This window comes from Crotalus tigris, unplaced genomic scaffold, assembly GCF_016545835.1.
Source record: "Crotalus tigris isolate CLP2741 ecotype Arizona unplaced genomic scaffold, ASM1654583v1 scf7180000017622.5263843, whole genome shotgun sequence".
NCBI lineage: Eukaryota > Metazoa > Chordata > Lepidosauria > Squamata > Viperidae > Crotalus > Crotalus tigris.
In genome coordinates this window covers 4,306,971-4,329,508 of record NW_024096517.1, presented here as the reverse complement: position 1 = coordinate 4,329,508, position 22,538 = coordinate 4,306,971, and the positions used below count along the sequence as shown (strand labels likewise).

General features: G+C 42.2%; 3 protein-coding genes across 6 annotated transcripts in view; 2 read left to right on the top strand and 1 right to left on the bottom strand.

The window, feature by feature from the left end:
- The window catches only part of DACH2 (dachshund family transcription factor 2), a 284,122-nt gene extending 281,171 nt beyond the window's left edge, over nucleotides 1-2,951 (top strand). Inside the window, exon 13 of the mRNA XM_039331668.1 lies at nucleotides 2,594-2,951. Within this exon, the coding sequence (XP_039187602.1) occupies nucleotides 2,594-2,664 (71 nt within the window). The 3' untranslated portion in view covers nucleotides 2,665-2,951. The remainder of the gene's footprint in view (nucleotides 1-2,593) is intronic.
- Nucleotides 2,952-3,908: 957 nt separating this feature from the next.
- CETN2 (centrin 2) lies at nucleotides 3,909-8,308 on the bottom strand. Of its 2 annotated transcripts, none has more exons than XM_039331724.1 (5): nucleotides 8,156-8,308; nucleotides 6,176-6,334; nucleotides 5,891-6,019; nucleotides 4,938-5,075; nucleotides 3,909-4,676 (listed from the first exon to the last, which is right to left on the bottom strand). In XM_039331724.1, the coding sequence occupies exons 1-5, from the start codon at nucleotides 8,156-8,158 to the stop codon at nucleotides 4,587-4,589; spliced, it is 519 nt and encodes a 172-aa protein (XP_039187658.1). In that variant the 5' UTR covers nucleotides 8,159-8,308; the 3' UTR covers nucleotides 3,909-4,586. The 2 variants fall into 2 exon arrangements, with proteins under 2 accessions (XP_039187658.1, XP_039187666.1); XM_039331732.1 differs by having other exon boundaries at nucleotides 8,118-8,228.
- A 274-nt stretch (nucleotides 8,309-8,582) lies between these two features.
- NSDHL (NAD(P) dependent steroid dehydrogenase-like) lies at nucleotides 8,583-22,124 on the top strand. 3 transcript variants are annotated; one of them, XM_039331639.1, is made up of 8 exons: nucleotides 8,583-8,604; nucleotides 14,153-14,225; nucleotides 15,215-15,376; nucleotides 15,882-16,028; nucleotides 17,823-17,951; nucleotides 18,030-18,172; nucleotides 19,509-19,611; nucleotides 21,554-22,124. In XM_039331639.1, exons 2-8 carry the CDS (start codon nucleotides 14,205-14,207, stop codon nucleotides 21,884-21,886), a joined length of 1,038 nt encoding a protein of 345 aa, XP_039187573.1. In that variant the 5' UTR covers nucleotides 8,583-8,604; nucleotides 14,153-14,204; the 3' UTR covers nucleotides 21,887-22,124. The 3 variants fall into 3 exon arrangements, with proteins under 3 accessions (XP_039187573.1, XP_039187563.1, XP_039187583.1); XM_039331629.1 differs by lacking the exon at nucleotides 8,583-8,604 and adding an exon at nucleotides 8,611-8,790; XM_039331649.1 differs by lacking the exons at nucleotides 8,583-8,604; nucleotides 15,215-15,376 and adding an exon at nucleotides 8,611-8,790.
- The last annotated feature ends 414 nt before the right edge of the window (nucleotides 22,125-22,538 follow it).

Here is a 22,538-nt window from a genome sequence, read left to right as displayed (position 1 = left end):
AAATATAGCAAATCCTTGCTAGATCAGTAGGGTGTGATTGTATAAATGGAAGATCTTCAGTCTTAGGGATTTAAATTGGATTCCTGGCTTCTGATTACGTTGAGTGATCCAGCCCATTGGGTAGGTTTATGATTTAACGTAATATCCCGGTGAATTAATTAATTAATTAGCAATCAGGTTAAACGTGTTGTGTAAACATAGTCAATCTGGGAACCCACCCAACTAAAACATTCACACTGTGACTGAGTTATCATCCTAACTCAGTGGCTGGATTTTGAAAGAGTGAATGATATGATCCCAATTGAAGGTGGTTTGCCCATAAACTGTGGATAAATAATGTTCTGCTTAGCAAGATGTTGGAATATGGTTTTTGTAATCTGAAATTAATACTGTACACCTAGGTAACAAGGTCTTGATGTCCAGCTTTGATGAAATTGTGGTTTATTTCTGAGCATAAATTCAATTGAACAGTTCCGACTATTCATTTGTAAACTAGTCTGTGATATGTATACAAGTTTTTCCCGGATTCGGAAAGTTTCTTAGCCATATGTGTAAATTTCCATTAGGGCAGGCTAGTGCACTAGCTCAATTGCTTATATCAAGCCAGAAGAGCTGAGTTATTTGATGTTCTGATGGTACTGAATTAAATTGCTAAAGTGTAATCTCTACTATCTGTCACTTCTCCAGATCTTTTAAGTGCCACTGATACCTTCCCGAAAATTTCAATCATTGGAGAGGGGCTGGCTTTGGAAATTATTGATGTCCTTAATATGGTAATACGTCATGGCAACAATGACATTTTTGTATAGATCTCGGCTTGTGTGGGTATTAAAGAAAATGAAATGGGAGATAAAGCAGTCAACAAGTCTTCCTCAAATCATTCAAAAAGCCTAAATACTTTGAAGATTAGAACACACACGGTTCACAGTTCAGTCAAACAGCAACAGACAACACAGCAACAGACAACACGGCTGTGGGAAGTGAAATGTGAAGGTTAAACGGCTAATGAGATTTGCAAGATAATTTCAGGATGATTCTTGCCTATTCAGGAGTTAAACCCAGTGGAGTTTGATGGTTCTCTGAGGAAAGTTGGAATAGAAGTGCAGCTTTAACTTTGATTTCAACCTACTGATTAGTAACAGAAAAATCTTAAGGATGCATTTATCACCATTGCTCTGTAAACAAAATACTCTTTTATCTTCCAGGTTAACTTCTGAATTACAATAACAGCTTAAGATTGATTAGCAAGGGACACATTCCGGTTTAACACAGGTTGTTCTCAACTTATAACCGTTTGAAGTTACAACGGCTCTGAAAAACGTGACCTAAGACTGGTCCTCGCATTTAATGACCGTTGCAGCATTCCCCACGGAGATGTGATCAACATTCAGATGCTTGGCAACCAGCGTGCATTTTCGACAGTTGCCACGTTGTGGGACTTTTGCAAACCTTCTAAGTTGGCTTCCAACAAGCCAAGTTGATGGGGGAAGCTGAATTCGTGAAGCCTTTTGCTTTACAGCTGTAGCAAAAAAGAAGTTCATGTATGTGACAGGCTGAACCACAAACTAAGCAGAGGATTGGATTTGGACACGGTACATTAAAATGAGGCTGGTGCTGTCTGAAGACAGCCATTTTGTGACCCAGCCTTCATATTCTTCAGCATCTGTTGTCGAAGCAGCAGCTTCATTTTAGTAGAAGGAACATGTGCTCCCCCCCAAGGTTCCGATACCCCAAATCCCAGTGTCGAGAGATGCTGGTTATTGGAGCAAGGCTGTTAATATAGACTAATTACCTCTCCCTTAATAGTAAGGGCTCCTCTATTTGGAAAGAATGCAGTTTTTTTTCCCCAGGAACATCGGCCTTCAGAAATTCTTCCAAGAGTGAAAATCTATGCTTATGCTTTAACTCTGTGGTTTAGGCCGAGATCCATTGTCGAGTTAATAGTCATATATACCAGGGGATAAAAATCTGTGGTCTTTTATATATGGCTGAATTAAATCCCTCAGTAGTAAGCCATTCTGAGCAAATCCTATCAGGGCACTTTATTCATTTGTGTAAAAACATTTCTTATCACATCTTGAGGTTAAAGAACAGCTGTTCTGCAATAAAATGGAATTTCACCATTAAAAACCGCAGTAAGGAGCTGCCGATTTTAACAAATTCCCCTTTTCTGGCATTTATTTATTTAAGATATTTATTTTATTTATCCTATTTAAGATCTTCCCATCTGCCTTTGCTTTTGACTTTGATTCCTGTCATGTTTGCAAGGGCTTACCAATTTTCTATACAGGAAGGTTTTCTATACAGCAAGATACATGGTGGAGCCGCTGATTTAAAATCTTCTGCTTTCAATGGAAATCTGCACCCATCCTAAATTTGCGCAAATGCATAAATTCTTCACACACACACCCCTACACACTTAGAAGCTGCATACTTACTGATGTGGTTTTAAGGTAGACAAGAGGAAGGAAAAGCAATTGTGAGATCCTGTGCTTGTTTATTCAAAAATAAGCTTGTGTGCAGCTGAATGAAACTTGTTAACAGGTATCTAAAATCATTGCCTAAACGTTTGTTTTTTTTCTTTTCTTTCCAGGAAAAGTGTTTCCAACAGTGCTCTCTAGTGGCACATCTTCAGATTACAAGGCAGAAAATAAAAAGAATTGAGCGATGATTTACGGGAACGCTCGTCCCTATTCAATTTAAAAATGATTTGGAAAAGACACAGACCTGGAGACACGTTCCTCAGAAATGGGTGGCCTTTCATCTCTCTTGCCTGTTCAATTGAACTGTGGGCTGAGTGGCATTTCAGTGGCCTGCTCTTAATTTTTACAAAATGAAACAGCCGCACTTCAAAGCAGAGAAGGGATAGGGGTACTTCAGCGTAATTTGTGATGTGCTTAAGATTACAATCATAGGGTAAGGATTAAAAATTATACTGAGGCAAAAAAAAATATCATTTGCTTTTGGATTGCGCTGTCTTAGATTGCACTTTAATACTGCAGTCAACCATTTTCACACAGCACCTCCCAACAATTGCAGTCCAGTTTAGTTGAAAGCCATTACACCGATTGTCTTTGACTTGCGAGTTTAGTGATCAAAGTCACAACAGAACTGGAAAAACTGACTAACAACCGTTTTTTCACACTTAGGGCCGTTTGCAGCATCCTCGTGTGATCAAAATTCAGAGGCTTGGCAAAACTAACTCCTATTTATGACGGTTGCACAGTGTCCTGGGATCTTGTGATCCCCTTTTGCGATCTTCTGACAAGCAAACGCAAATGGGGAAGCCAGATTCACTTTAACAACCTGCGCCACTAACTTAATAACTGCAGTGATTCACTTAACAAATGGGGTAAGAAAGGTCGTAAAATGGGTCAAAAGTCACTGAACTGTAATGGAAATTTGGGGTTTCAATTGCAGTCGTGAAGTCGAAGACTACCAACACTTCTACATAATGATGAAATTCCATCATAAAGTGTTGTGCTTTCTCTTTTTTGGGGGGGGGGTTCCTGATTTGAATAGCAGCGGATCGGGGTGATAATGTAGGAGAAGGCATATAACAGAACCTAGGGATGGAATTAAAAGAGGGACGAGCCTAGAATTCCTACGTAGCTACAAGGAGCTGAGTCTAACTCCCCTTGAATTTTGTTGCCCCTGATCTAACTTCAGGCTGTTGCTGCTAATTGTGAAGATTCCCGTGCACAAGCTGCTTAGCAATAAAACTGTTTATCTGAATCTTCACACGTGGACCTGGCCCTTCATGCCTGACAGATAATATTTACAGACTTGATTTCCCTCTCCTATTTTTTGTTTCTGCCCGGCAAAAATCTCTTTAGCATTTTTATGCAGGAAAACTAAATTAAAAATTAAAAATAGTCCTCTGCACAATAAAAAAAAAAACAAACCAGAAAACTTGATCTCAGCTTTACTTTTCACAACCAACAACACAAGCCATGTTTAGAAGAAAAAAAAAGAACTATTACAAGTTCCTTCCAATCAGTTCTGGTCTCAAAGTTATATCCATTTACATTCAGTGCTTTTTTCTGGTGGGGAAATAAAAGCTAGTTAAGTGCACAGTATCTTTACATCAACATTTAGATAAGGCAGGCACTGTGTCTGAATATTTACAATCAGAATCAGGCCCCCTTCGTAAATGACAAGAACAGAGTGTGAAGAATCAAATGCAGGAGCTGCAGGAGAACCATTTACTTCCTGGAACTGTTTTCTTCTTGACTAAACACCCAAATAGTACGAGTTTCTGCTTCTTTCCAACAATGTTTTAAAAGAGAAAGGGTTATTTCTCAGTATGGAAATTCAAAACCCCATTCTCACATGCATCCTATGTAGAAATAACACCCCTTTCTTCAAACTGTCATTTCACCCACCAGGCCTCACATTTTCTGCTGTGTACAACACTGAAGGATGGGCTGGGAGTCAGCAGGTGTTGCTGGGATCTACAAAGAGAAAAAGAACTGTAAGTAGCTCACAACGTTTATGAAATTCGGGCTGCTTTCCAAGAGAACCTGTTGAGACTGAACTCAGCCAACAGGAGGTAACAAATGAAGTCACGGTGTGGACCAATCATCTCAGTACAAGCTGGTTTTCTTCATGATCCGCAGAAACTCCTGTTCATTGACTTCCCCATCTCCATCTCGATCGGCTTCATCAATCATCTCCTGCAGCAGAAGCAAAAATCGAGTGGACTAAGAGCGGGTCTATGGAAACAAAGACGACTTCAAAAGCTTGGTTCAAAGAGCTGCTTACTCGTTCCAATCTGATCTTAACGTAATCAGCTTTGTTCACTGGTTGAAGTTGATTGATCTTTTCCCACTCATGCATTCCCACTTGTTCATTTACCAGACTTCAGCTTATTTAAAATGAGTTAAACATCACTGTTTATACAATCACTTCGTAAACAAGTCAACATAATTTCCAACCTGAAGCTCCTCATCCGTAAGGTTCTCCCCCAGTTCTTTGGCCACGCGTTTAAGGTTTTTGAAAGAGATTTTGCCTGTTTCGTCGTCGTCAAAGAGCTTGAAAGCTTTCAGAATTTCTTCTTTTGAATCTTTTTCAGCCTTAAAAAAAAAAAGAGCAAGCCTTCAGACATGTTAAACAATGTGAAACAAAAACAAATGGGGTAATGCCGTAGAGAGCTATGACCCATAAAGACGCAGTGGTTACAATGCAGCAGTATTGCAGGCTGACTCTTGCCCACCGCCAGGAATTTGATCCTGACTGGCTCAAGGTTGACTCAGCCTTCCATCCTTCCGAGGTCGGTAAAATGAGGACCCAGACTGTTGGGGGCAAGAGGCTGACTCTGTAAGCTGCTTAGAGAGGGCTGTAGAACACTGTGGAGCGATATATAAGTCTAAGTGCTATTGCTATTAGGAGCCCTGGTGGCGCAGTGGCTAGAATGCAGTATCGCAGGCTAACTTTGCCCACAGTCTAGGGTTCGATCCTGATGGGGCTGAAGGTTGACTCAGCCTTCATTGCTTTTGAGGACCCAGATTGTTGGGGGGCAATATGCTGACTCTGTAAACTGCTTAGAGAGGGCTGAAAAGCACTATATCAGTCTAAGTGCTATTGCTATTTCAAAGCAGGTTCTGCCCTCAAAGAGGCTTCTGCCGGAGATGGCTTTTACTGCTTACATACAATCAAACACATCCTCATCATCCAATCAGAACAAGATTGTTGAAGAGCTGTTGACAGAAAAGACTTTAAACTTTCACTCTTTTCCAGACTGCCTCACAAGTTGCATCGTTCTACCAGTCCCAGTTTGGTATCTGGAGTTACGATGGAACGCTACCAGGAGAAGCCCCAGACGGCTTTCAGCCTTTCTGAGAATTGCAGCATAAAAACAGCGTCTGTCTCTATAGCCAGCAGAACATACCATCTTCTGGGTCATCACTCCTAGGAAGTCACTGAAGGTAATCTTTCCTGTCCCTTCCTTATCAATCTCAAGGATCATTTTCTTGATCTCGTCTTTCTTGGGCTCAAACCCAAGGGCCCTCATAGCGACCTGAAAACAATGAAAAGAGGCCGAGATAAGATTGGACTGGAAGGTCCCTTCCAGTCCTACGATGCTATGACTAAAACTACAGATCGCTCTGAGAGGCCCACTAATGGAGCCAGCTCTCAGGTAATGAGAGCACCTCAGTGGTATTCGGTAGCTTGCCTTCAACTCTTTTACGTCAATGTTGCCAGTCCCATCGGTGTCAAAGAGATCAAAGGCCTCCCGAATCTCTTGCTTCTGCTCTTCGGTGAGTTCGCTTTTGGGGGCTGTTTTCTTCCTCTGAGCTGCTGCTCCCAGGGACGCTTTCTTATAGCTGGAGGCCTGAGAGCACGGATGAAAGGCAGAAGAGAATATTAAAAGATATAACCCAGTTTTAGCTCTCTAGAGGGTTTCACTTCTGACTATTCCAGAGAGCCTGGCCTGACTTTGAAGAAGAGTTTCAAACACTTCTGCCTCTGAGGTCCCAATAGCTAAATTACTGTCTTTAAAAAAAAAAAAAAGGAAAAAAAAAGTCCAATTTTCAGAATGTGAAGAGATGCTGCAGATGTGATGCAAGTCTTGAATTATTATTTTTCGAACACATCCTAAATCAAATAGGTTTATTTATGTAATTGGTCTAGGAACACCCTGGTTTCCTTCACCCAATTCATACATATCTGATTATAGTTGTGTAGGAAATATTCTTCCTAAAGATATTCCTTTAAAAAAACCCGTAATCTTATGATTAAAATGACACTGTAGTCATACTGTATTTCCCAAGTTTTGAAAATATTACCAATTTTATTGTTTATTCTCAGGAAAAAAAGCATTATGGCTGCAACTTAAAATGGAAAATGTTGATGCACTGATCTTATTGTAGGGAACATTTTGTTTTTAAGTCAACATATATCAGCACGGATATATTGAGGCTGCACTCAAGGAGATCCTCAAGTTGGTCAAAATAATCAAGATGAGAACGATGGTGCATAAAAGAAAGGGAGCTTTGATTGCAAAAGCATGTGGCCATCATCTTGACTTTTTTGACCACATCCCACAGACAATTGTTATTATTTGACATCATACAGGTAGTCCTCAACTTATAACAGTTCATTTAGTGACCGTTCGAAGTTACAACAGTACTGGAAAAAAGTGACTTGACCATTTTTCCCACTTACAACCGTTGCAGCATCCCCACGGCCACGTGATCAAAATTCAGACGCTTGGCAATTGGTTCATACTTATGACGGTTGCAGGGTCCCAGAGTCCTTTTGTGACCTTCCGACAGGCAAAGTCAACGAGGGAAGCCAGATTCACTTAACAACCGTGTGACTAAGTTAACAACTCCAGCGATTCACTTAACAAATGTGGCAGAGGAGCTGCAAAACGGAGCAAAATTCGTTTAACAAGTGTCTCACTTAGCAACAGAACTTCTGGGCTGAATCGTGGTCGTAAGTTGAGGACAACCTGTACTCACATTGTTCAACAGGGCTGAACAAAATCAGAAAAGGGGTAAATCAAGGAAAGCAAATGGTCCAGCTCCCCCCCCCCTCCCCAAGTGCTACTTTTCTATAGGTAAGATGCTCCTTTTTTGATCAAAAACAGCCTCTCCAGAGCAGGCGGTGCTGTGGTCGTCTCCTGGCAACAGCGATGGGAATGGCTGGCCAATGTTTATTGGATTTTCCGGGAATGCCTGGCCAATGTTTATTGGCTTTTCCAGTCTAGCCTACCTGTCCCCCTTGGGATCACTGGGTGGTCTCCTTTCCAGCGTCCATTTACCCCGTCTTGGGCTTACAAGACGTTTCCCCCACCCCATCCTCGCCGAAACTCCGAACTGGAGTTTCAAGGCACGACTCCACCCACCAACGCGTGTCCTTCGGAGAGTTCACACGTGCGCGGGAAGCCCGGGCTGGGGCCGCCAAGTGGTGCAAGCCGCCTGGGAAAGGCTCCCGCCTCCCGATCCTTCAAAGGCGGCGCCAGATCCGCTTCGGATGCTCAAGGCGGCCCCAGGCGGCTCATTTGCATACATTAGCATAGGGATCGGATGCGAATTCAGCCCGTTAACCGTGGTTTTGGCTCAATCGCGCCTCGCCTGGCTTCGCCGGCCCTGCCGCAGCCTTCTCCCCACCTGCCTAACTGCCTTCCCCGGCCGCGAACCCCACTGACCATCCCCCGAAACGGCGCCGATCCCCGTTGGGAAAAAGAGCCAGAACTCAACCGTCGCCCAGCAGCCGGACGCTCACGGTCGCGCCTTCCGATTGGCTCCTCTCGCTACGCGCCGACGCGTCGGGACAGCCGCCCTCGCTATTGGCCGAACGGCGGGGCGCGCGAGAGACGCACTGGGAGGTGATTGGTGGCGACGTCGGAGGGCGGGGGTGGAGCCGTCTTCGGCGGGGAGAGGACCCGATTGGCCACAAAGGCGGAAGAGCCAATGGGGCGAGCCTCCCCACTCTCGGCAGATGTTCACCTTAGGGGTGGGGTCGAAGGAGAGGGAGGAGCCGAGCGCTGCCGCGGGATTTGATTGGAGAAGCTCGGGGGTGGGCGCGGTCTGCCTGCCAAGGGCTATAAAAGCAAAGGGGCGTGGCTGTTAGGAGGAGTGGGACCCGCTGAGCGTGGTGAGTGAGCGTTCTTTGGATCTCTTCTTTGGATTCCTGGGCCAGGAGATCCACGGGCGGCGTCAGAGACTTTCCCCTTGTCCTGGTCCTCGATGTTGGCTAGGCTGCTTTGCCTCACCGTTAAACCTGGGATATCCTTTTGTTAAACGAGAGGGAGGAACACCTTGGCAGCTTTGAGAAAAGCAGGTGAGGGATGACAGGGGATGGAGATAAATAAAGTAATAATAATAATAATAATAATAATAATAATAATAATAATAATAATAATAATAATAATAATGCATTTGTCCTTAAGGCTTGGTCTTGTGCAGCCAGAATTAATCCCTCGGTCTCTTTCTTCAATTTTCCTGCTCTTAGCCATTGCCAGGTTTTATTATTATCTGCTTTCCCAGCTATTTTTTTAATGTATTGGCCATGTAGTGCTTTGTCTTCCCATGCCTCTATTCTGTTCTTCATTTGGTCTTTCTTGTAGGCCAGTTTGGTCTCTCCAGTAGTTAGTAAGCCTTCCTGATATACTAATTTCAGTGCATCTTCATCATTGTTCTTCAGATATTCTTCCAAAGCCATTTTTTCTTCTTCAACCATCTGATGTACTTGTAGCATTCCACGCCCACCTATTTGCCTTGGTAGATAAAGTCTATCAATGTCACTGCGTGGATGAAGGGCGTGATTCATTGTCATTATTTTTCTGGTCTGCCTATCCATTGCTTTTAGTTCTGCTTGAGTCCAGTCCACTATTCCAGCTGTGTATCTAATGACTGGGATTGCCCAGGTGTTGATTGCCTTTATGGTATTTCCTCCATTGAGTTTGGATTTTAAGATCTTCTTCACTCTCTTGATGTATTCACCTCTAATCTTTTTCTTGACTTCAGTGTGCTTGATGTTGTCAGCTTGAAGGATACCCAAGTATTTGTAGTACTCTTCCTCATCCAGACTCTTAATGTTATTTTCGTGGGGCATCTTGATTCCTTCAGTTTTCACTATTTTTCCTTGTTTGATAGTAAGTGTGGCACATTTGTCCAAGCCAAACTCCATTACAATATCTTGGCTATATATACGGACAGTGTTGAGCAGCGATTCTATTTCAGATGATGTTTTTCCATACAGCTTCAGATCATCCATGTAAAGGAGGTGGGATAGTCTAGCAGATGTTTTTGATGTTTGATAGCCATGTCCTGAGTTATTCAGTATTGTTGACAGAGGAAACAGTGCAATAACAAATAGTAATGGTGATAATGAATCTCCTTGAAATATTCCTCTCTTGATATTAACCTCTCCCAGCTTTCACCATTGATCTGCAACTGTGTCTTCCATTGTGCCATCGATCTTTGCACAAATTTTCTGATGTTTCTACTTACTCCTGTTATTTCTAGGCACTTTGATTATCCAATCATGTGGCAGAGAGTCAAATGCCTTTTTGTAGTCAATCCATGCCACATTCAGGTTGGTCTTCCTTCTCTTGCAGTTTTCCAAGATCATTTTGTCTATTAGGAGTTGATCTTTTGTTCCTCTGCTATTGGGGCGGTTTCCTTTCTGCTCAGGTGGAAAGAGATTGTTTTCAACTAGATGCTGTTGTACTGCATCAGCTACCACACCAGTTAGTAATTTGAAAGTTGTTGGTAAGCAGGTAATTGGCCTGTAGTTACCTGGTGTTGCCCCTCTTGCTGGATTTTTCATTATTAGGTAGGTTTTCCCAGTTGTTAGCCACTTTTCAATTTCTCCTCCTTGTAGTATATTGTTGAATTGTTGTGCTTGGCAATGAGTGGGTGTATAACAGTTAGATGTTTCAACCAAAACCCATGCAGTTCATCTTCACCTGGTGCTGACCAATTTTTGATTTTCTTTGCTCTTTTTTCTACCATTTTTGTTGTTATTACTAGTTCTTTCATTTCAACTTCTGTTTTATTTGCATCCACCTCTTTTAACCAAGCTGCATCCTTGTTGTATTTCTTTGGGTTATCCCATATCTGCTTCCAGAATTGCACTGTTTCTTCCTTGTCAGGTACTGACTGATTCCTTGCAGTTTCTCCATTGATGGATTGGTAGAAACGTTTCTGATTGGATTGAAATTGGAGGTTCTGCCTATAGTTTGCAATTCGAGCTTCATATCTACTGATTTTCCTGGCTATAGCTGTTATTTGTTGCTTTATTATTTCCAGTGCTTCCTTGATCTTCCTTGTTTCTAAGTGGTATTTCTTGATTAGGTATTCTTTGGTCTTCTTGTTCTTCAGCTTCTTTTCTTTCATCTGTTCTAGCTTGCTTGCATGTGATCTTAACTTGCTGATCTTATTTTCTAGTCTAACCTTCCATTTTTCTGGTGCACTGTTTGTTTGTTTTTCTTTTTTGTTGATTTTGCATCCCAGGTATTCTGTTATAACTGCAGCTGTGCTGTACATTAGTTGGTTTGTTTCTTGCAGTGAATTGGTGCTTATACTTGATATTGCAGTATTTGCATCTTTTAATGCTTGTGCTAGCTGTTTCTTTGGAACAAGCTTCAATGCAGGCAGCCTTATTCTGTTGTTTTTGTGCTGTTCTAGATGCTCAGTTATTCTTTGTTTCAATTCTTTTATTTCTTTAGTTAGAGGGTTTTGTTCTTCCTGAGGAAGAGGTGCCTGGTTTCCAAATGAGAACAGTTGTATATCTCTACTGGATTCTTTCACTGCCAACTCCCCCTGGTTTGCCTCTACATTCTGAATTACTTCTTGTAAGGCTTTGATTTCTTTGCCCTGGGTAAACCTTTGCAGTTCGTCAATTCTGTTTCTGTAAATACTTTATTTCGTGTTATAAATCGGCGTTGATCTGCTAGTCTCTGTTCTGTTATTTCTGATTCTGGATGTTGTTCTTTCCAGAACTGGTGCATTCGTTTTAGATATCCTCTTCTTGTTGGACTTGATCTGTAGTAACAGATCATTATTTCTTTGTTTTCCATCACTGTGTATCTGCGACGGGTAAACACCTTTTCTTCCAGTAGTTCTGCAGCTGCTGGCCCTGGTTGCTCAGCCAACAGTCCTGAGTCCTGTAACCCATTTTTCACCAGATATCCAGGAACTCCAATATCTAGTGCGGACCTTGTTAACCCGGGCGACGTCCGAGCCGGTATGGCATTCTGAAATTTACGTCTCACCATATTTTTTATGGGAGAGACACTCTTTGTCTGACTCCTCTGATGAGACCTGTCCAGTATGGTTGAACCTCTGGCATAGCTCTCATCTTCCTCAGAGTACACAAGCCCCACAACCACGTCAAGGTAGTGCCTGGCTGCACAAGACCAAGCCTTAAGGACAAATGCATACAAAGTCAAAATTGAGAAGACAGCAACAGACAGTAAGTGCCGCCTATGCAAAGAAGCTGAAGAAACAGTGGACCACTTGGTAAGCTGTTGCAAGAAGATTGCACAGACTGATTACAAGCAGCGGCATGACAAAGTAGCAACAATGGTGCATTGGAAGATCTGCAAAAAATATCATTTGCCTGTAAGCAAAAACTGGTGGGATCATAAAATAGAGAAAGTCATAGAAAATGATAAAATTAAACTGCTCTGGGACTTCAGAATTCAAACAGACAAGCACCTGCAACATAACACCCCAGACTTAACAATTGTCGATAAGAAAGACAAAAAAGTCTGGATAGTGGACGTGGCAGTGCCTGGAGACAGCAGAATAGAAGAGAAAGAACTGGAGAAGATAACAAAATACAAAGACCTACAAATAGAAATAGAAAGACTGTGGCAAAAGCAAGCAAGGGTAGTACCAATAGTCATAGGCTCCTTGGGTGCAATCCCAAAACAACTGGAGCACCACTTGAACACCATTGGCATTGACAAATTTGCTATTAGTCAATTGCAAAAGGCGGCCTTATTAGGAACTGCTTCCATCCTGCGACGATATCTGTAATACCATCAAACATCCACATCTGCCTATCCCAGGTCCTGGGTAAGGACTCGATAGGTAGACAAAATGCCAAATCCAGTCTGAACATCTGGCTGACTGTGCGATGATCGATAATAATAATAATAATAATAATAATAAAAGTTGGGAGGGACCTTGGAGGTCATCTAGTCCAACCCCCTGCTCAGTCAATCCTCGGCTTACAAAAGTTCATTTAGTGACCAAAGTTACAACAGCACTGAAAAAAGTGACTGGTGACCATTTTTCACACTTGCGACCGTTGCAATGGGGCATGTGACCAAAATTCAGCCACTTGCCAACTGACTCATATTTACGACAGTCGCAGTGTCCCTGGGTTACATGATCCCCTTCTACAACCTTCTGACAAACAAAGCCAATGGGGAAGCCAGATAATAATAATAATAATAATAATAATAATAATAATAATAATAATAATAATAATAATAATAATTAAAAAAAAAGTTGGAAGGGATCCCCTGCTCAGGCAGGAAACTCTATACCATTTTGGACAAATGGCTGTCCAGTCTCTTCTTAAAAACCTCCAGTGTTGGAGCATTCACCGCTTCTGGAGGTAGGTGGTTGCACTGGTTAATTGTTCTCACTGTCAGGAAGTTTCTCCTTAGTTCTAGGTTGTATATGCTACCCACCTCTCTACTGTAGCGACTCTCAGATGATTGAACTGATAAATATTCCATTGTCTTTAAAAAGAAGCCAGTTATGGAGATGGCTTATTAGACTAGCAAATTGATAACACAGAGCATTGTTATATGTCTTTAATATTTACTAACATGTCATGCCTGGCTGTTTGTAAACTGTCCAGAGCTGCTGGCAGATGGGTGACATACATTTTATTATAATAAAGTTGGGAGGGAGCTTGAAGGTCATTTATTCCAATCCCCTGCTCAGGCAGGAAACCATATCATTTCACACAAATGGCTGTCCAGTCAATTGTTGTTGTTGTTATTGTTGGTTGTCTATGGAGATTCTTGGTTATCCAGGTCATGGTTGTGTCAAAGGTGCTTTTTCAAAAGGCAAATTTTGAAATTAAAGGGAAAAAAACCGTAGCACAGGTACCTTTTTAAAAAAGCACCTTTGAGACAGTTATGATTGGTTGCACACTGAGCCATATGCTTAAACTGAATTTGGCCTGATCATCTACTTATGGAGTCCTTTCCAAGGACCTGGGATAGGCAGCTATTGTTTGATGTATTCAAGGTATTATTTGCAGGATATAAACCGTTCTAACTAAACCTACTTTTGCAATTGTCTATTGGGGACCTTGCCAGTGCCAATGGTGTTCAAGTGGTGCTACAGTTAGTAGTAGTGGCTAAATCTTCCATATATTTCTATATGTAGGCAAGCAGGTGGCCTGTTTCCTTAATCTTTTTTAGAATGGCTGGTTTTTTTCCTTTACAAAGGATGTTGAATAGTTTAATTCAAAGGTAGAGTGTCCCCCCCCCAGGCAGTAATTTTATCTGCAGGACCTATGCTGAGATCAGGGTAAGGGAAACTTCAGTTGCTCATCTTAATTGATTATAAAGAGAGATAAACATTTGGCTGTTAAAAAGTGAGGTTGCAATCTAATTTTAGGGGTGATGGAAATGGAAGGATTCTGATTAACCTTTTCTGTCATTTTACAGCAAGAAAAGAACTGGAGAATTACCCTCCCTTCCTGAGAAATATTTGGACAAGATGGCCATGCATTTGAGGCCGGTAAGTTAGTTTATTTCTGCAAAATACCTTTTTGTGTGGGGATCTGCTTTTTTTCCATGCAGGAAGTACTACTCTGAGGACTTGAATGGAGATACTTGTGTTTTTGTCAGTGAAATGTCAGATTTTCTCTCACCTGGCTTCCAGGTGGGGTGTCAGTCTCCTGGAATCTGCTTTGTTTGGACTAGGACCTTGAAATCCACCCCTTTATTTTGAAATAAGAGTACAGAACAGTCATCCTGGTTCAAAACATTGCTGTGGAGACAACTACATATTGTCTTCTACTTAGATAGCCTAAAATTGTGAATTTGCAAATTAGGTATTTTTGCAGCCCAGGTAGCTTGACTTCTTAAACAGGTAGCTTTTGTTTTCACTAGCTAACTGTGGAAAGATCCTGCTGAGCACTAAGTGCTCCTGATCTAAATCCTTGGTTATGATTTCTGGGATTTTATTTGGAAGCCTATAATCTATGAGTTAGCCCTGCAAGCACAACTCTTTGCTTCTCAGCTTTGCTCTCTGAGAAGGAAAATTGCATTTCTCCCAAACTTATGCATATATAGATATTTTCTGAGGTTTTTGCGGGTGTTTGTATGTAGGTCTTTGGTTATTTGGGTTTTCTCCCAGGTAAAATTGGAAGTACCTTGGTGACGTTTCAACGAAGTCTCATTTGTCATCTTCAGGCTAGAAGCACGAAGCCGAAAACACTAGCCTGAAGATGACGAATGGGACTTCGTCGAAACGTCACCAAGACACTTCCAATTTTACACAGAAAACCCGAATAACCAAAGACCCACACACACACACACACACACACACACACACACACACAAACACACACACACTGATATTGCACTAAAGGGTGTATTTTTTTTGTCCTGCACTGGCTGTTATTGGCCTGAGTTCTTGCTTGTTTCTTTCTCTGCTCACAACAGCCAATCACAATGTGTTTGCAAAAACACTGATTGTGATCTTTTTGCATCTGCTTCTTGCAGGCTAGTAAAAAATGCACTGTGATTGGTGGCTCAGGATTTCTTGGTCGACATCTGGTAGAGCAGTTGGTGGAAAAAGGCTATTCGGTCAACGTGTTTGACATTTGCAAAGGCTTTGATAATAGCAAGGTGCAGTTTTACCTGGGCAATCTCTGCAAGAAAGAGGTAAGCAACAAACTAAGGTAGATTGACATGGCTCAGGTGTATGGCCAATATGAAGTCTGTTGGTCTTAAGCCCTATTACTGGAGTTGATGAAGGCTGTTTAGGAGTACCAATGGGAATTCTGGGAATTTCCACCCTGTATGTTGGAGAATGTTGCAAAGTTAGGAGAGTCTGCTGTAATTGTGCATGCTAGTTTGATGAATGTTTCCTACATCTCATGTGCTAATTGCTTCCAACATTTCTCATTTCTGCTGTAAGATACTTTAAGATCTAAGAGTCTCTGAATAATTTAAATTTCCTCTTTAGCTCCAGTCTTAGAGCTTCCTCTAAACTGGAATCTTTCAGCTGGATAGCCCTTAGACTCAATTCCAGATTCTCCAACATTCTTGCTTCCAACTCTCTGGAGGTCTTCAAGTAGAAATTGCAGAGGCATCAAATGGAGATGGCCTCACTCAGAGGACTGATGCAACTCGCCAGTTCTATGATTGTATCTCTTCTCCACTGCAGGATCTACTCCCAGCTCTACAGGGTGTGACCATGGTGTTCCATTGTGCCTCACCTGCCCCTTCTAGCAACAATCGAGAGCTTTTTTACAGAGTCAATTATTTGGGGACCAAGACAGTCATTGAGGCTTGTAAAGAAGCTGGTGTCCAGGTAAGATTTGAACAAGAATTTTAAAATGCTAACACAAACAAGAAGTATCTGCCTGCTGATTCTATGTTGGAAGCTTGAGCGGTCTAGAATGGGCCTTTTCAAAGTGAGTGCTCAGGGATTCCTTGGGGACTCGGACAGGTCTCACAGGCCTAAGACAGAGAAGAAATTCACTGCAATTGTAGGTGTTATTCAGTTTTTTTGTTAATCCCACCACCATTTTTACCGATATGTATAATTCAGTGGTTCTCAACCTGTGGGTCGGGACCCCATTTGGGGTCGAACGACCATTTCACAGGGGTCGCCAAACAACGCAGTCCGCCATTTCCCCCCCCCCCCTTTTCCTTAGCTGTGCTACTCCCTTTTATTCTATTGTCTTTTGAAAGCCAATAGAATAGACTCTCTTGAATAGAGTCTAATTCTATTGGCTTTCCAAAGCCAATAGGAATTGTCCAGGCTGTCTCTGCCCTGCTGAGCCCACCAAAAGTCCCATTCTGCAAACGGTGCTGCACCAGTTGAGTAGTCCTCGACTTATGACCGGTTGAGTCGTCCTTGACTTATGACCGGTTGGGGGGTCACGGCATTAAAAAGGTTGAGAACCACTGATATAATTCAAGGTGCTGAACATACCCAATACTTCTGCCTTTTATTTTCCTCACAACAACCCCATGAGATCAGTTGGGCTAAAGAAGAGTCACCCAACTGGCATTTGTGCCTAATGGAGGCCTAAAATTCACTGGCTCCCAGTTGCTAGGCCAGCACCTTAGAACTAAGCTCCCTTTTTTCCTAGTCTTTATGGAGAGTTTCTTCTAATCCCTTGAGTTGTTTTTTCCCTTAGTCACTTTGATATAATGAAAAGGGTGATCATCCTCTGCTATTTAGAAGGAATCTGTCTTCAATTACTATATTAAATAGATTAGAATAGAGCTGGAAGGGACCTTGGAGGTCTTCTAGTCCAGCCCCCTGCTTAAGCAGGAGAACCTATACCATTCCAGACAAGTGACTGTCTAGCCTCTTCTTAAAAACCTCCAGTGATGGAGCGCCCACGATTTTTGGGGCAAGCTGTTCCACTGGTTAATTGTCCTCACTGTCAGGAAATTTCTCCTTAATTCCAGGTTGCTTTTCTCTTTGATCAGTTTCCAACCATTGTTTCTTGTCTTGCCCTCTGGTGCTTTGGAGAATAACGTGGCCCCCTCATCTTGTTGGCAGCCCCTCAGATACTGGAATACTGCTATCATGTCTCCCCTATTTCTTCTTCTTTTTGGGACTAGCACAGGGGTAGGCAACCTTGGCTCTTTTATGACTCGTGGACTTAAAAGAGCCAAGGTTGCCTACACCTGGACTAGCCAAACCCAAGTCCTGCAGCCGTTCTTCGTATGTTTTAGTCTCCAGGCCTTTGATTATCTTAGTTGCTCTTCTCTGAATTTTTTCCAAACTCTCAACATCTTTTTTGTGATATGCTGACCAAAATTGGCTGCAGTATTCTAGGTGTGATGTCACTAGGGTTTTATAAAGCGGTACTAATATCTCGCGTGATCTTGATTCTATGCCTCTGTTAATACTACCCAGGATTCTGTTAGCTTTTGGCAAAATGTAGTATTAGAAGACAGCTTCAACCTTCATCAAAGCCCTCCTGGTAGGATTTTCAGAAGTCACTGTTTATATTCAAGAACTACTTGTACAGATAGAGAAGAACACCAGCTATAGACTTGGATCCAGCAAGGATCTTGTATTGCTCTTACTTGATCTGGCAGTCAGTGTGTTTCAATAACTCCCCGGATGTTTTTGCTTTGGCAGAAACTGGTGTTGACCAGCAGTGCCAGCGTTGTCTTTGAAGGCACGGACATCAAGAATGGTACAGAAGATCTCCCTTATGCCAAGAAACCCATTGATTACTATACAGAAACAAAGATTCTACAGGAGAAGGTCTGAATCTTTTGTGGCTAATGTGCTTCCTTTTGCTCTTGGTGGATCTACATAGGCTTCTTCTTTTCTTATTTTTAGGAGGTGCTAAAAGCCAGCGACCCAGAGAAGAATTTCTTCACCACTGCTATCCGTCCACATGGCATATTTGGACCTCGGGACCCTCAGCTGGTTCCAGTTCTCATCCAGGCAGCCAAGAGTGGCAAGATGAAAGTCATCATTGGGTAAATCAAGTTCCATCTACAATGTTCCTTGTGTTCTTTCAGCTTGCTTTTCTTCTTGAGATATTTCCTGACCAGGCTAGGTAACCTTATCAGTGCATAAGGAGGAGAACAGCCTTAAACACATCCTTCCTCTTCAACACATACTTATTAAACAACACCCAAGATAGGCAGGAACCCATGTCTGATCAAAAGAAATCAAGGCTGGTAGGACAAGCTACCACCTATAAAAACCCAGCAAATTGCATAAGTCAGGAGTCTCCAAACTTGGGAACTTCAAGATTTGTGGATTTCAACTCCTAGAATTCCCCTGCCAGGCATGGCTAGCTGGGAATGATAGAAATTGAAGTCCATAAGTCCTAAACTTGCCATGCTTGGAGACCTCTGGCGTAATTCTGCACCCGTGATGCCCTCTGGCTGTTAATGGAGCATCTGTTTGGAAGAAAAGCAAGCACCCCAAAATTCAACCCTGAGCTGCTTGTGTTTTTCACTAGTGCAAGTTGATTCTATTTGTGGTTCTTGCAACATTTTCTCCTCTGGAAAGCGCACCTGAATCCAGAAATAATTGCCTTTGCTTTGAAATAGTTTGCCTTATGTATTGCACAAGGAATGTTTTGGCTACAGCTTGCGTCTCCGAAATCTTTCCCAATACATGAAACAATACATGGCCAATGACTCATTTATTCTTAGTTACTTTCTATTTCACTGTGATGGCTTTTAACAAGTTTTTTAATTATCCTTAATTTTCTCCCGCTCTGTTGAAGCATAAGATTATTGCCAATAGGTTTCATTATTTTATGGTGTAACGTTTGGTGATTTGCTATGACTCAATCATCACAATGCTGTTACTGTTATTCACTTAATTGTGTTCTTTATCCCATACTCGGAAATTGCTCTCTAAAAAAATATCCTTTTTTAAAAAAAATAAATAATATTGTCTGAGTTGGAAAAGGCAAAGGGAAAAGGAATAAAAGAAAATGTAAACAAAAAAATCAGAAGTGTGAAACAAAGAAAGACAATTCTCCTAGAGTTAAAAGACTCTCACCTCCCATTTAAAGCAGGAAAATTAAGAAGTCCCTTTTCTCTAAAACCATGTAGAGCAAAAAAAAAAAGCTTGCTTTTCTCATTAAACTCACTAATGATCTCACTTCTGTTCCCTCACAATCCCTGTAGATCTTGTAGATCGTTAAATAGATGGTTTAATACTGCCTGAAGCCTCAACGAGTTATTTGTTAATGGCACTTATGCAAGTAATGTTGCATCCAGATGGAACCCCCTGTGTTTTACAGTTTGGCTCACACATTTTATTGTTGGCTGGACTCTTTTCTCTTCTGCACAGCAACGGGAAGAATTTGGTAGATTTTACCTTTGTGGAAAACGTGGTCCATGGACACATCCTGGCTGCAGAACAGCTTCAAAAGGATTCTCCGCTGTGTGGAAAGGTAAGGCCACTCCATCGTTGCCTTGAAGCTTAGACTTTGAGTAAGCAGCCTTTTTTCTTTTTTTTAACTCAGGGATCCCTTTTTCAAAAATGAAACCAGGAAAAGGGAAAAAGAACAAAGGAAAATATAAAACAAAGAAACGGAAGTGTGAACAGACAAAGAAAATTTTTCTTAGCGCTAAAAGAATCTCATGTCCTATAAAACCCTGTAAGGCTTTAAAACTTCTTAAAAATGCAAAAAAAGGGGGGGAAGGCAGGAGTGAGACCTTGGCCACGTTCACTCTGGGAACTTTAAAAGAGATGCGGTTGGGCTGCGCAGATAATCCTAAGGTTATGACCACAAATTGAGACCACAAATTTGGTTTCTAAGCAAGACTCTCCAGTGATGGTGCCCAATTTTATCACCTTTTCTTTGCCATGGTAAACAAACAAACAAAAATGGTCTAAATTCCCTCGTGCAGTCGTTAAATAAATCCGGTTTCCTTCATTGACTGCTTGTCAAAAGATTGCTGGGAAAGTCAGAAATAGTGATCACATGACCCCTAGATGCTGTAACCTAGGGGTAGGCAACCTTGGCTCTTTTATGACTCGTGGACTTCAACTCCCAGAATTCCAGAGCCAGCATGGCTCAGCATGGAAACCTCTCCCTTCCCCCTCAGCATGGCTGGCTCAGGAATTCTGGGAGTTGAAGTCCACGAGTCATAAAAGAGCCAAGATTGCTTACCCCTGCTGTGACCGACATAAATATATTTTCCTTGCCGAGTGCCTGAAGGTTGATCATGTGACTCTAAGGATGCTACAACCATTGTGAAGTGGAAGGACTGGTTGTAGGCCACTTTTATTTCTGTGCTGTTATAACTTCGAAATGTCATTAAAGAATGACCTGTATGTGATTCTGAAATTCTACTTTTTTTTTTCAACTTCTGAACAATAATTTGTTGATCGCTTCATTGGCTTTGGTCCTTTTCTTGAAAATCACCAGAAAATTTCAGGGAAATAAACTACGCTACGAAGCCAGAAAAGCTTCTTGTAAGAAAGCAGCAGGAGCAAAAAAATCAAAATGGATTTAGCCCTGTGGTGATCCAGCGTTGGTCTTGCAAGAAAGTTTTCCCAGTCTTAAAAAAGTATAGTTAGAAATACTGCCTGAAGCATCATGAAAGATTGAACTTCATGTGCTCCTTCACTTCTCCTGAGATGTTTCAGACTTCCCTCTAAGATAAGACAAAGGCTAAAGACCTTTATGAAGTTTTCTAGCCAGATGTACCCAGTGGTGGGATTCAAATAGGTGATGGATGCTGCTTCTGGTAGTCCATTCTGGGCCTGGGCAGCAAAAAAATAGCTACCGGTTCTGCCGAACTGGTGCAAACTGGCTGAACCCCACCACTGGATATACCTCTGAGAGGAGATACTGTACCAATGCAGCTTTGACCTTGCCAAACAGAAAAGGCTAAAATAATTGGGCTGAACATTTGTAATTGTGAAGGATGATGCTGCCCTTAACATTCTTAGCTTAACAAGGACCAACAGCAGGAATCCTTCCAGGTTATCTTTAATGTCTCTCACAAGAGCATCAAGTGAGTCTTAGTGCAGCTCAATCCAACAGGATAAAGTTGAATTGCTTAGATTTTGTGTCATTGATTGAAGAAAGTTTGCCTGTCCCTGGTTTAAGGGAGAGGGCCCAACGGGACATAGTCCTTAAGTGCTAAGCTTAAAAGAGGTCCATAGTTGGCCCCACCTACCTCAGGGGAACGCTGGGTGAGAAAGTTGGAGGAGAGACTTCTATGGACGCCTCCTTTAGCTCCTAAAGGAAAGATGAGGTGTAAGTCAAAGATGTAATTATCTTGTACGGATTATCTGATCTTCTCCCTGATGTTGCTGGGCGTGTTTCTGGTATGATTAGTTTATTAACTCCCATCCCTGCCTTCTCCTTGTTTGTCTTGCAGGCTTTTCACATCACAAATGATGAGCCCATTCCCTTTTGGGAATTTTTGTCTCGCATCCTCACCGGCCTGCACTATGACCCCCCCAAATACCATATCCCTTACTGGCTAGCTTATTATTTAGCCCTTCTCTTCTCCCTGGTTTTGCTGGTGTTGAGTCCCCTGGTTACCATTCATCCTACCTTCACTCCCATGAGGGTTGCTCTCGCTGGGACTTTCCATTATTACAGCTGTGAGCAGGCCAAACGGCACATGGGCTACAAGCCGGTGGTTCGCCTGGATGAAGCCATCGCAAGGACCATCAAGAGTTATTCCCATCTCCAAAGGACCACATGATGGTCTGAATTCCAACCAGACATCTCCTGAACCTCTTCCATGGATGCTATGTAGGTTCCCTGATTGGTCTTTCCCTCCAGTCCATTTGCCATGGGGAAAAGTCCCACTTTGGAACAACTTCTGAGGTTGAAATACTTTCAATTGTCTCCAGAGTAGCTGCTGGCCCAGGATGACCCAGTTTTGTACAGGGGCATCTTTTGATAAAAGCCTTTCAGAAAGGTGCATTGGTTTTGTGGAATTGCTGCTTGATCTACTATCTTCCTTTTCAACCTGTCCCTTTTGGGACATAGATGTTCGGGTTTAAGGGCGAGAGGTGGGAACTATCTTGTTTTGAGCTTTGCCATTGCAAAAGGAGGAAACAGGTGCTTGAATTGAGGAGAAACTGAAACATCTGGTCCAGGGATGTCCAGTCTTGGCAACCTCAAGACTTGTGGACTTCAACTTCCAGAATTCCCCAGCCAACATGACGTGCTGGAGAATTCCAGGAGTTAGTCCACAAGTCTTTAAAATTGCCAAAGTGGGACACCCATGTTCTAGACCAGTGATTCTCAACCTTTCTAATGCCGTGACCCCATAATACAGTTCCCCATGTTGTGGTGACCCCCAAGTGGGTGTGGCCACCAATAAGAGGGAGTAGGACAGCTAGGGAAAA

Coding starts and splice junctions, on each gene's coding strand:
- CETN2 (XM_039331724.1), bottom strand. Junction 5,076..5,890: donor GAGTGATGACCCAGAAGATG/GTATGTTCTGCT, acceptor TTTTTTTTTAAG/GCTGAAAAAGATTCAAAAGA. Junction 4,677..4,937: donor TTACGGATGAGGAGCTTCAG/GTTGGAAATTAT, acceptor CTTCTGCTGCAG/GAGATGATTGATGAAGCCGA.
- NSDHL (XM_039331639.1), top strand. CDS start 14,205: ATGGCCATGCATTTGAGGCCG. Junction 16,029..17,822: donor GTAAAGAAGCTGGTGTCCAG/GTAAGATTTGAA, acceptor TTGCTTTGGCAG/AAACTGGTGTTGACCAGCAG. Junction 19,612..21,553: donor ATTCTCCGCTGTGTGGAAAG/GTAAGGCCACTC, acceptor TTTGTCTTGCAG/GCTTTTCACATCACAAATGA.